This window comes from Protopterus annectens, chromosome 3.part1 (genome assembly GCF_019279795.1).
Source record: "Protopterus annectens isolate FY-2018-M chromosome 3.part1, PAN1.0, whole genome shotgun sequence".
Lineage (NCBI taxonomy): Eukaryota > Metazoa > Chordata > Ceratodontiformes > Protopteridae > Protopterus > Protopterus annectens.
Window position 1 is genome coordinate 1702363131 of NC_056732.1, and position 14508 is coordinate 1702377638.

At 36.9% G+C, this 14508-nt stretch overlaps 1 protein-coding gene across 1 annotated transcript in view; it reads left to right on the forward strand.

Moving 5' to 3' along the window:
• The window catches only part of LOC122797837 (putative GPI-anchored protein pfl2), a 192060-nt gene that overhangs the window by 120613 nt on the left and 56939 nt on the right, over positions 1–14508 (forward strand). Inside the window, exons 7-8 of the mRNA XM_044066358.1 lie at positions 10866–10913; positions 11395–11442. Of these exons, the coding sequence (XP_043922293.1) occupies positions 10866–10913; positions 11395–11442 (96 nt within the window). The remainder of the gene's footprint in view (positions 1–10865; positions 10914–11394; positions 11443–14508) is intronic.

Consider the following 14508-nt stretch of genomic DNA (forward strand, 5'->3'; position numbering starts at 1 on the left):
CATTTACTCCATTCATTCCATCTTTCACTCATACATGCTTTACAATATTCAGATTCACAAGTGAAGTAAGAGGCTAAAGCAGCATCCACTAAAATTACACACAACCATACTTGTACTAAAGATGGCATGATAATCCCAATATGTGCAAATCACATACAATAATACCTGAAATTAAATGCTAATCATTGCACCTTATAGCTCTTTGCAGTGGGGAAGAAAAGCAAAGATCTAAAAAATATATAAAATATAATTTACAGGGGAAATGCAGAATGTGCACAGAAATAACACCAGTGAGTAAATCCCTCAGATAGTGCAGTAAACTGGCTTCTTATATCACAATAAAATGAATAAATGTTGCTTCAGTATATTTACCCTAGGCTCTATATATGTTTTTTTTCAAGGAATTCTGCTACCAGTGCACCACAGAGTGTCTCAGCACAATCGTAAGACGTGAAGGAATAAAGTACAATCTGAGATCATGTGCAAGTAGTTTTATGCCATCTTTACCACTCCAGATGTTTGTAAAGCAGGGGGGTATATCTGTTATCTCCATGTTTTTAGGCAAATCACACACTAGTTAATTACATGCTATCACAACACAGCCATCAGCTTAGGAACAAAAAAAAATTCAAATAGTTTCACATTTACCCCATTCATTCCATCTTTCACTCATACATGCCATCTTTACCACTCCAGATGTTTGTAAAGCAGGGGGGTATATCTGTTATCTCCATGCCGCCCTGTTCCAAACCTGATTAACCACTATCATTTACCCTTCTCTTACCTCACTATCCTTAACCGCTTTTTAACAAGGCGCCTTGCCTTTGTAACTGACCTATGTTTTTTTTTATATGCTGCTGTTGTTTTTTTTTTTCCCAAGATGTGATGTATCTTTATATTGTATTTAGAACTCAACTATCTTCCTTTTTTTGCATTAACAATGTTCATATGTCTGTTATGTACTTGGAGCTTTTCTCCCCGGGCCTCCGCTGAAAATGGACATGTATCCAGTCGGACTCTCCCGGTTAACAAATGTAAAATAAATAAAATAAAAATTATGGCATCACACAAACAATTAATTATTACCACTACAGAATCTAAAAACATTAAATGCATTCATGTTCATTGATTAATGCATGGGCTTCTGATAAAGGAAAATATTTTCAACAAGCCTGTTTGCCATTATTGGATTTCACAGTTATTAATGCTGTTTCAAAAATATTTTGATTTCTAATACATTGCACTGGAAGATTGTTCCTTTCAATGCCTCTATACATTTTAAGAGTTTTGATTCATGTTTAAAGTTGCAAGACATGAGTAATAATATAACTCACAATGAATGTTGAAATACCACTCCATATATCAGTTCTAGCAGTCCAAGATGTGTCTCAAAACACACATAAGAACATCCTACAGAAAATGTGGAGATGAGCATCATAATTCTAAAGGTGATCATTGTAAACTTAAAACAAATCAACAGCAGTTTAATTGGAAATCAGGGTGCACATTCTAATTCAGAGATTGCAGAATCTCAGATTCTTTCCAAAAAACTGAGGAATAGAGGTTTCACAGGTAATTCATATATGTAGCAAGGATGTGAAAGACACTGTAAATGATGTTAGGAACTGCAGGGGACTTTCTTCCAACCACACTTTAAATATTCAACAGCAAGTTTCCCATTCACTCTGTTCCTAGAAATGCATTTACATCTCAGAAAGTCAGGACTAGTAATTCACAAGTTTAAAGTACAATATAGAAACACATACAGACATCTGTAGGAAAAGTCATGGTGCTTAGAGTGGCAAATGCAGTGCTAAATATTTTTTTTAAAAAAAGAATTAAGAGTTACTCAAAAAGGAATGACTAGCCTAAGTGATCCTCACATATCAGTTACAAAAGAAACACGCCTTACATAAAGTTTCCTAAATTCTATCCTCCTCTAAGAATAGAACCACTGAACTTTTTATTACCAATCTAAGTACACTATATTGCCTTCCTAAATGGAAGTATTCCAGAAAGATTAAACACGTAAACCAGAGAGGAGCGCTAACTGGCAGTTGTGGAAGGCTCCCTGCCCACTCTAGAATTCCATGAATGAAATATGTTCTCTGCTGGTTTTAATCACACTCTGTTAGCTGATGTGAGGCAAGACCATCCTTCCTTTGTACCCCTTTCCATACACATAAAGATGAGAGATACTGTCACTGACGTACGATCATCAGTTTCACATCCTTTTCCAGATGTATCAGTTTTAAGCCAGACTCTGCATTGTGATTGATTTCCTGTAAGCCAGTCCACCTTCTTCCAGTATTGGAGTGCCACGTCATCTCTTCCCCCTTCTTAACCTTCTAAGCTCCTTCAATACCCACACTGCTATTCAAACTGAGATTGCCTCATTTTATTTAGGATCATTTCCCATATGTCATCAGTAGAGAATACATTTATTATAAAAGCAGTACATTTTTCACTTGAACATCTCAAAAAAATATTCATGTCATACCTTAGATATATGGATGACCTCCCATCTTGCTTAATAAGATAGACTTAACACACCTAACTATGACCATTATAAACAGGATTGGAACATGGGAGGTGATAACCGACATCGGGAGGCTGTAAGGATTATTTATTCCCTTAATTAAAAGTGATAATGCTTAAAAAATACATAATCAGTTTCCTATATGTTCACTAAATCTGTAGCTAAGGTTCTGGAAAATTTAGTCAACCAGTAATTCTCCAAGTACTTAATGGACCAGAATAAACTTATGAAAATACAGCATAGCTTTGAGACACACCAAAACATTCATGCAGCTGTTGCTAAGCTTTTCATAGGATTGTAGGATCGTAGGAAGTTACTAGGCTATGGTCCCTGAGGCCCTTACAAGCCTAGCTAAGAATTTAGCCCATGTTTTGACAATTCAGCACACAATGCCCCTGTCCTGACAGGGACACAGGTGGATTCCCAGTGGAGTATTTTCTGTTCCCCATCCAGTTATCCAGGCTACATTTAAAAAGGGATAAAGAGGTACTCTGCTTGACGTGGAGAGGGAGACTATTCCACAGATGGGGGAGCCTCTAGGTCACAAATCTGTCCTACCGACAAGTCCTATTGGTGTCACAGACCAGGCTGAGATCATGTGTGCAGTTTACTTGAGTGAAGTGGATATGAAGCAGCCTCTTTAAGGCACAGTGTGAGATTGCTTTGTATGCCAGACAGAGGTCACCTCTGAGGAGTCTGTATGAGACTGAGTAGAGTAACAGGATATGTAGCCTTTCTTTATAGGGAAGGTTTTTAATGCACTGGATTCTCCTGGTGAGGAACCTCTGTTGTCACTCCAACGGTTGCATGTACTTTGGGAGGTACATGCTGAAAGGGGTGTTGTTCTCAATAATGGGTCTTATAAGGGAAGAATACAGCGATGTTATGACCTCCTTGTTCCTGGATGAGATACGTTTCCTAGTGAAGTGGGCCATGTAGAAAGCCTTCCATACAACGGAGGCAATATGGTGGTCACAAATCAGGATGATATCAAACTGGGTGCACAAGCCCCTCATGTCTGATTACATGCTTAGGCACTTGTTATCAATGTAATAATTTTTGGGGACATCACTCTCCTCAAAGTGGATGATGATGATGCATATTTTGGCATTCATTTTGAAGTTATGTTTCTGACACCAGTCATTTGTTCGGGTGAGACACTTTTGGAGTATGTACACATCACTAAGGGAATTGATGATAGGGCCCAGCTTGCAGTCACCTACAAACTTGGTCAGCCATAGCCCACTAGTTTTAGCCTGCACCTCAGAAAAGTATATCCCAAACAACAGAGGCCCCAAGATAGATTTGTGGAGTATGCCACTTGTTTTGGGTCTACTGCTTGAGGTGGCTACCCCTATTTTGACTAGGTGGGTTCTATCATTGAGCCAGTTCAATACCCATCTGGTAGCATATGGATTGATGCCTAATAGAGAGACTTTATCTATTATACCTGAGTAGGGAATAGTATAAAAGGCTTTCGCCAGGTCAAGGTAGGTGGTGTGCACCATCTTTCCCCTCATCCATGGCTTTGGTGACTGTCTCAAAGAAGTCAACCAAGTTTAACAGGCATGACTCCCCTTGATGAAACCAAACTGTGTGGGATTGAGTGTTTGGAAATTGCCAATGTCCTTGTTAATGAGGTCCATGCTAATCCATTCCATGGCCTTGCAGATCAGGCTAGTTAAGCTGATGGATCTATAATTTCCTAGATCGGTGGATTTTCCACCTTTGTGCAAAGGGATGACCATGGCTGTCCTCCAATGGGCTGGGATGAAGCCGGTATTCAGGTTTTGGTTGAATAGGGTGCCTAATGCTGCTGCAAGTTCCTGCCTGAGTTCATGTAGTATGAAGCCTGGGATATTGTCAGGTCCCATAGAGATAAGGGGAGGTGGCAGGTGTTGGGGATGTTGTGATTTATTGATGGGGGACAGAGGGGTGAAATTTTCACTGAACCTGTCTGCCAGCAGGTTGCCTATCTCTATGGTGTTTGTGTATGTGGTGTCCTTGACCACCAGTTCTGACCAGATCTGAATGCTTCCTTTTACACTGTGGACATATGTGAAGAAGGCCTTATGATTGTCTTTAGCAGATGTGGCCAAATTGAACTCGAAGTTTGATTTGGAGGATTTCACTAGTGCTCTTATTTGTTTGCTCAGGCTGAGGAGAGATTGCTTGCAATTAGGCACCTGTTCCTACTTGGTCCTGGACAGCAATTTTATTGTAGAGTATATTTATTGCAGCTGTCCACCAGACAGATTTATTCTTCCTTGAGGAGGAGGATGTTTTACAGTCAGGTATTTCTGAATCCATGCAGCTATAAAATGCTCATATAATACTTTGTTCTAGGTTTGGATGTTTGTGTAAGTTCCTACGGAGGGAGATGGGGGCTGTGAAACTTTTCATACCTTCCCTCAAGAGGTTGCAGTCAACTTTGGAGAAAGTTTTTCTGTTTGACTCTAGCTAGGAGGGTCAGGGAAGACGGTGACTTCAAAAGTGATCACTTTGTGGATGATCTTACCAGGGAGGATGACACTGTAGGGATGCTGCAGTGGTTACTCATGATGATTAATACCAAGTAGAGATATTATCACCTGTTGTGGGGGTGTCAGCCAGCTGGTCCAAGGCATTTGTATTAGTGAAATCAAGGAATTTCTGGGAATTTGTGTTTTGGCATGAGTAGTTCTTCCAGTCTGTGGTTGGATAGTTAAAGGTGCCCAGTATCAGGGTAAAGGGTTGAATCTTTCCAGATTTGAAGAGGTCTAGATAGGCCAAGTAGGCTTCTTGAGTCAACGTTGGGGGGCTTGTAGCTAGCTATGATTTGAATAGGGGTCTTGTCAATGGTTAACTGCATCTACAGTGTCTGTTTTGCTTCATTCTGTTTGGCAAGCCTGGAGGTATGTTTGTCTTTAATATATATTGAAACTCCACCTCCTTTTACTTAGTTACCCACAGTTTAGGATCTGAATGTATGATATGAGGAGTAACTTGGTAGGCTGGGGTGCTCTTCCCAGCTTTGAACCAGGTTTGTTTGACTGCAGAAGTGTCAGCATCTTCCAGGGCTAAGAATGCTTGCAGTGAGTGCAGCTTCATGTTTAGACTCCTAGCCTTTAGCAGCATGAATTTTAATTTGCATTTTGATGACATTTTCATCACTGTAGTTTTGACTTCATGGTATTGCCTAGAAAAGGCACTATGAGGGAGGCAAGAGCCTCACAATTTGTGTTCCTAGGTGGTAGTAGTAGAGGGTTGTCTGTATACATGAAACAGTTGCTACACTGTCTCAGGATGCCCATACCAACCAGACTGGCAGAAATACCATTGGAAATTGTCCATCTATATTTGTCAGAATCTGAAGGAGAGAAGCTAGAGAGAGCTAAGGGGGCAAAGGGAGGAAGATCTAAGATGAGTGCTACAACGCGATCACACAAGTGCTATTCAGGGAAATTTTGTAGCTGGAATATCTCACAATGGGTTAAAAGCAGGGCAGTTGCAGTGTACAAAATGCAAAAAAGCCCAAACTAGCTCAAACAGGGGGTTTAAATACCACAAAAAAGAAAAGATTCTAGTAACACAAAAATCTAGCCAATCCTGCTAGCCCCTGCTCTCTTTAGCAATCAGCTTCTGCCAGACAAGATCCAGCCAGGCAACCCTGCTACTCTCACTACAGAGAAGATAGGCCCCGACCAAAACAAGATGGCTGCCAGAAGCACAGAAGGCAAACACAAGATCGCTGCCAGGAACACAAAAGGCAGAAACAAAGAGATCTGGATGCACCAAACCTGTATTAAGATTATCCTACTCAATTTTAGAGTTAACAACACAGTAAAATACACAGAAATGCTCAGATTAACCACTTACAGACAAAAACAGAACTAACAGTATACAAAAATGCAGTTAAACAGTAATGAAATGTAGTAAATGCAGTTAAACACTAATCAAGTACAGTAAATAGCAATTTAATACAATTAAACACTAATAAAAATGCAGTTAATCAATAAATTGCTTTATTTATTTATTTTTACATTTGTTTACTGGGAAATTCTAACTTGGAACTAAGCCAATGTTTAGTGGAGTCCCTGGGAGAAATGCTCCAGATGCATGTCTTTGTAATACTGGAGGAAAGCATAGCAACCAGAAGAAACCCACACGAAGGACATGCAGACACTGCACAGAAGGCACCCCAACCAAAAACAAACCAGAGAACCTCATGCTGTTAGGAAAAAACATTAACAACTGCACCATAGCATCCTCTGCTTTAAAACAGTGCAAATGTGATAAATTAGCGATAGGGCACAAATAAAATGATAGGCAAGTGCAAATGCAAGAAGAAAGAAAGAAAGAAAGAAGTGAAACTAAATAAAAAAGCATTTAGATTGGTCTCCGATTCACTTACAGTTTAACCACCGATTTGGTAGCCTATCTGGACATTAACCTGAAGAAAGATAAAGAAAGAAAATGTTTCATAGCTAAGATTTTTAGAAAGGAACTTTTTTCCAATAGCTATGTACATTTCAGCAGCTGTCAGCCATTCTCCCAAAAGAGATCTATAATCAAAGGCTTTTTTTGAGGAATGTAATTTCATGACTAATCTGTTTTTAAATGGGGGTTATCCAGTAGATCTCATAAACAATCGTGTTAGGGAGGTACAAAGTAAAAGGGCCTCAGGGGTTTATTTACCTCTTTTGTACCAGGAAGTCCTGGAACAGGTTAGTACAGTTACAAAGAAGGCAACGTCAGCTGCAATGTCCTATAGTTCCATATTGACATACAGTATGGACGCTAGGGAATTGTTTTCCATTATACTAAAAAATTGGAACTTAGTAGTACACAATGTGTTGGTGGATGGTTCACTGATTGAACGACCTAGAATGGTGTATAAAAGAAATTCTAACTTAAAGAGTATCTTACAAAAGAAAGTGTCAACACCTAATTTTAGGGACGGCATGTCTAAGTGTAATATGTGCCGGTATTGTAGATACATTAAGTCAGGATCCAGATATGTTATAAGAGATCAAGTGTACTATATAAGGGGAAAATATAACTGCTCTAGTTCTCAAGTGGTTTATATGGCTCAATGTGCATGTCTGTAGGGAAAACCAACAGGAAATTGCATGAACGCATTTATGAACATCTATATGCCTCGAGGAAGGGTAAGATGGAGAATGCTCTAGCTAAGCATTCAGTAGAGAACCCTAATCATAGCTTTCAGTTTTTTATCATAGACAAGGTTAAACTGGATGGGAGAGGAGGAACCACTTCACTCCACTTGGAATATAGAGAGTTGTTGTGGCAATTAAGACTAGATGCCTGCCATACCCCAGCTATTAATGGTATGTTGTCTATAGCTTGCCTCCTAAAATTAAAGAGGCTGAGTAGATAATTTTGGCTAGTAAGGCCCTTTCTTTATGTGTACAGAAACTTACAAGCTGATCACCCCTTTTAGGTGTTCACAGAGGGCTATGAGTAGATAATCCCCGGCCTTATACCCAGTTATTTTTATTATTATTTATTTTTTTGTTTTGTTTTGAATACTAGTTTATTTTCTAATCTTTTTTGTTTCATATTGTTTGATTGTTTTTCAATTGAACTTTGGATTATATTTCTTCAGTATATGAATCAGTCCAGTGAGTGATCATTATTGTTAATTTAGGAGTTGTTAATATAGGCTAGGTGTTTTTTATTTTCATTTACATACATTTATTTATTTTCATTTTTAGTTTTAGTTTTATTTTTATTTCTATTTCTATTTTTATTTTTATTATTATTATTATTTTTTTAATTTTAGTGTACTAAAAGTATGATAGACATATAATCTGTCAGTTTTACGCAATATATTTTGATTTGTCAACCTGCCTACTTTTCGCGTCTAGTCTGTAGTTGACCTAAATCTGGTGGAGTAGGTTTACACATTGCGGTTTGGAAATCTATTTGTTTGTTCTACGTTATAAAATTAATATTAAAATTAATATTGAATTTAAGTTACTTTAAGGTAACATATACAAGTTAAAAATAAAGCAAAATCATCTGTTGTTAATTATCATTTACATATTTTACATACTTGTACACACTAGGATATTATTGGCATAGGGGTTAGTAAATATTACAATACGGGCAGTTGCTAACAGGAGCACATATAGTAGAGAGTCTGTACTTTCTATTTTAAAAGGCATGTTATCATACATCATAGCAGGGGTTGTACAACTGCTGCAGTCTATTTGTCATGAGAGCATGGTTATCTTGATGCAAACTCGTTTTTTTTTTAAAAAAATCCTGTTAAGTTGTATTCGGATCTGTCAGGCACAAATATTATTACTAGGCTCAATATATGTTCAGATACTAGGCAAAACTAGGTTATTTCTATTTTCAGTCTCAAATTCATTTTTGTCTTAATTTATTTGTGCTTATTGGCAGATTTTCTGTTCTAATTGAATGGTTATGATTTTCTGTGCATTGTTGTAGAGGGTTTCTGCAAGCACTGTCATTTATTAATTATATAAGTAGTTGGGAGGGTGGCCTAATAGTTAAGGTGTTTGCCTTACCAGCACAAGGTGCAGGGTTTGAGTGTCACAAGGGATAATTGGCTAGGCTTAAAATGGCCTGTAAGGGCAGTTAGCTTAGTACTAACCTATGAACTATACCTTAATGCCACCCCATTATTTAAAGTATTACAAAACTGTTTTGGTTGGAAAATATATCAAGATATAGGTTTAAATCTGATTAATGGCCAGGCAAAACTTTTAATTTGTCATTTTATTTTCAGTGTTAGTGGTTTTTAAAGTGTTTAGTACAAGCACAAAGGTTAGTGGTTCCGATATATACGGGAACCATGTGATTTTTAAGCTAGTATTTAAATCATGTGATTAAAATTTTAAATGTGTAACTGTTTATTCTGAAGAAGTCGGGTTGGTTCCGATGAAAAGCCTGTTGGATTGAGCTTAAATAAAGTGCTTGCTGTTGGAGTACATTTCGTGATTTTGGTTTTTGGAATTCTGTTACTGTGCACTTCAGTCGTCGGCTGGGTTGTAACGCATCTGGTTTTGTTTTCATACATTGTTTGATACACAGTTTTTGTAGTTCGTTAAGTTGATACTATCATAGAAGCTGAAGAACAACTCCTTGCCAAGATGCTAGTTCCCAACCACCAATCTAGACCACAACTTTGAAAACTGGACTTACAGAATCATGGACTATTATTTACAGTCCATTTCAGGAGATGGAAAGAAAACTGGCCCAACTTCTCAATTTCCCCAAAACTGCTTAATGAAGTGATAAACTGAAGGTCACATGACAAACAAAATTTCAACGCATCAAACTTTGAAGCATTGAAAGTAATTTATTAAAAAATTGTAGGCTCAGTTCACTAGTCTAATTTTCAGACAACACATCTTTATGGGTTAACCCGCGGTGGTGGTGCTGCGGTAACGATGTCGCCTCATAGTAAGATGCTGTCCGGATCGATTCTCAGCTAAACTGTCTTCTGAGTGGAGACATGCATGAATGGGCGTACCTTCATTGAAGGTTGTGTGCCAGGGCTGGTAACTCAGCACGTAAAAATCAACTACCAATTATTAGCGGACCGGAGTTCCACTGTGGCAACCACTAACCGGGAAAAGCCAAAAGACACAACAACAACATCTTCATGGGTAGCAATTGACAGTGCTTAAACTAACATCAAAGCAGCTGGAAACCTTATTTGTTGAATGAAATGTACTATCATATTTCAGTTTTACCCAGTTTTCAGAACTCTCAGATTAGGTCTGTAACACTTTACTACTACAGATATTTGTAGAGCAGGGGATATATCAGTTGCATCCATGTTTTTAGATAAATCACACTCCACTTAATTACATGCCATCATAACACAACCATCAGGTTAGCAACAAAATAAAAACATTCAGGTAGTTTCACATGCATGTTTTCATTAATTCCTTCACTCATGCATACTGTATCATATTCAGACTCACAAGTGAAGTAAGAGGGTGTTGCAGCATCCACTAAAATTACAGACAACCATACTTGTACTTCAGGGTGAACTTCAAGTGCCCATATGCACAAACTGAAAATAACAACAAGTGTATTAATTAAATAATTTCGATGCTCATTATTAAATGTAACAATATGTGTCAGAGTCATAGAAGGAAAGTCAAGGGCAAGAAAATAAAGGCACACAGATAAAGGGTAAAAATGCAAATTTTCTACAGAAGTAACACCATTGAGTAAAGCCCTCAGGTTGTGCAATATGATTGCTTATGATATTATAACAAAATAAATAAATGAATACTGTTTCAGTTTGTATAACCTAGGCTCTCTGTATGTTCACTTTTAGGCAATGTTGCAACCAGTACATCACAGAATGCCTCAGAACAACAATCAGGTAAGATGTGAAGGTACAAATATAAAATGAGGTCATGTGCAAATATTCTTATGGTATCACACAAACAGTTAATCATTACCACCACAGAATCTGAAAACAGGTTCAATTCATTCCTCTATTTTATAGGTATACGTTACAGACTATTCCAGCATACGCTAAAAAGACAGACAACTGTTCTCAGACTGCATGATGATCTTTGTGATCCCAATATGTACAAACTGAATACAGAGTCATAAACAATAATACTTGAAATTAGATGCTAATCATTGCACCTTATTATATCTTTTTGAGGTTCAGAAGGACAGCAAAGCTCTGAAAAAAAAAAAAACAGATAAAGGGTAAAATGTAGAATGTGCACATAAGTAACACCAGTGAGTAAATCCCTCAGATAGTGGAGTGAGCTGGCCTCTTATATTACAATAAAATGAATAAGTGTTGAATCAGGATATTTAACCTAGGCTCTATATATGTTCTCTTTCAGAAAATTCTGATGCCAGTGCACCACAGAGTGTCTCAGCTCAACAGCCAGGTAAGACATGAAGGAATAAAGTATAACCTGAACTCATGCACAAGTATTTTATAGCATCACACAAAGCAATTAATTATTACCACTACAGAATCTAAAAACAGGTTAAATATATTCATGTTCACTGATTGATACATGGGTTTCTCATAAAAGAAAATATTTTCAACAAGCATGTTTGGCATTATTGCATTTCAATTAATATTTCAAAAAATATATATTACTAATATATTAAACTGGAAAATTGTTCCTTTCAATGCCTTTATAAATTCTTAAGAGTTTGGATTCACGTTTAAAGATGCAAGACATGAGTAATAATATAACTCACAAGGAATGTTCAAATACCACTCCATATAACAATTCCAGCAGTCAAAGATGTGTCTCAAAACACACATAAGAACATCCTACAGAAAATGTGGAGATGAGCTTCAAAATTCTAAAGGAGATCATTGTAAACTTAAAACAAATCAACAGCAGTTTAATTTGAAATCAAGGTGCACATTCTAATTCAGAGATTGCAGAATCTCAGATTTTTTCCAAACGCACGAGGAACAAAGGTTTCAGAGGTCCTTAATCTATGTAGCAAGGATGTGGCAGATGCTGTATATGATGCTAGGAATTGCAGGGGACTTTCTTCCAAAAACACTTGAAATATTTAACAGCAGGTTTTACAAATCACTCTGTTCCTAGGATAGCATTTAAATTTCAGAAAGTTGGACTAGTAATACACAAGTTTAAAGTGCAATATAGAAACACATATGCATATCTGTAGGAAATGTCATTGTGCTTACAGTGTCATATGCAGAGATAAATATTTTTTTAAAAAGTATCAAGAGTAACTCAAAAAGTTATGAATGGCCTAAGTGAACCTCAAATACCAGTTAAAAAATAAATATATCTTACATAAAGTTTCCTGCATTCTTTCCCCCTCTAGGAATAGAACAATTCAGCATTTTATTACCAGTCTAAGTACACTATATTTCCCTCCTAACTTGAAGTATTCCAGAAAGATTAAAAAAGTGAACCACAGGCTAACACTAACTGGTCGTTGGTGAAGGCTTACCGCCCACTCTGGAAATCAATAAATGAAATATATTCTCTGCTGCTCTTAATGACACTCTGGTAGCTGATAAGAGAACCAGTCCACCATTTCTTTCTGCTCCTTTCCATAAACATAAACATGAGAGATACCATCATTGGCATAAGATCATCACTTTCTCATCCTTTTCCAGACATATCAGTTTTAAGGCAGACTGTGCATTCTGATTGCCTTCTGTAAGCCAGCCCACCCTATTCTAGTACTGTAGTGCCAACATTTTCTCCTCCCCCTACCTAACCTTTTACGCTCCTTCACTACCCTAGCTGCTATTCAAACTGCGATCATCTCATTTTATTTAGGACTTTTTCCCGTATGTCAGCAGTAGAGCATATAGATAGTGGCAGTCACTAAAAATAGAAGATTTTTCACTTGAACATCTCAGGAAAATATTCAAGTCATACCTCAGATATATGGATGAAGCACCATCTTGCTAAATAAGACAAACTTAATACAGCTAAATATGACATTATAAACAGGATTCAGACAGAGGAGTTGATAACTGATATCTGAATACTGTACAGAATATTTATTCCCCTAATTAAAAGTGATACTGCTTAAAAAACATAATCAATGCCCTATATGTTCATTGAATCTGTGGTTAAGGTTCTGGAAAATATAGTCAACCAGTAATTCTCCAAATATTTAATGGATGACAATAAACTTATGAAAATGCAATGTGGCTTCGGGACACACCAAAATATTCATGCAGCTATTAGTAAGTTTTTAAAGCATGTTCTTAGTAAAACAAAAAACAGATCTTTGAATGGTTCCATTTTTCTACACTACTAAAATCTTTACATGTTAACTACATTTTGCATTCACATAGGGCATCCATCAGTACACCAAAGGCATCATTCTTCTTCAATAAGTGGATTCAAGCTGACTAACATTACAGGGACAATCAACACACAAACCAAAGGTATACATCTGAACTCTTAAAAATATATGAGTTGCAGTAGTAAATTTGTACCTGTTGACATAAGACAAAAATTATATAATTTATAAATGTATTCATGCTGTAGCTCTACTTAAGTTGATACTATCATAGCAGCCCGAGGCCAACTCCTTGCCAAGATGCTTGTTCCCAAGCACCAATCTAGACCACAACTTTGAAAACTGGACTTACAGAATCATGGACTATTATTTACAATCCAGGTCAGGAGATGGTAAGAAAACTAGCCCAAATTCTCTATTTCCCCAAAACTGCTTGATGAAGTGATAAACTGAAGGTCACATGATAAACAAAATTTCAACACATCAAACTGTGAAGCATTGAAAGTAATTTATTAAAAAATTATAGACTTAGTTCGCTAGTCTAATTTTCAGACAACACATCTTCATGGGTTACAACCGACAGTGCTCAAACTAACATCAAAGCAGCTGGAAACCTTACTTGTTAAATGAAATCTAGTCTCATATTTCAGTTTTACCCAGTTTTCAAAATCTCAGATTAGCTCTGTAACACTTTACTACTACACATGTTTGTAGAGCAGGGGATATATCAGTTACATCCATGTTTTTAGACAAATCAAACACTAGTTAATTACATCCAATCAAAAGACAGCCATCAGGTTAGCAACAAAATAAAAACATTCAGGTTGTTTCACATGCATTTTTAATTCATTCCTTCATTCATACATACTTTATCATATTCAGACTCACAAGGAAAGTAAGAGGGTGTTGCAGCATCCACTAAAATTACAGACAACCATACTTGTACTGCAGGGTGAACTTCAAGTGCCCATATGCACAAACTGAAAATAACAACAAGTGTATTAATTAAATAATTTAGATGCTCATTATTAAATGTAACAATGTGTGTCAGAGTCATAGAAGGAAAGTCAGAGGCAAGAAAATAAAGGCACACAGATAAAGGGTAAAATGCAAATTTTGTACAGAAGTAATACCATTGAGTAAAGCCCTCAGATTGTGCAATAAGATGGCTTATTATATTATAACAAAATAAATAAATA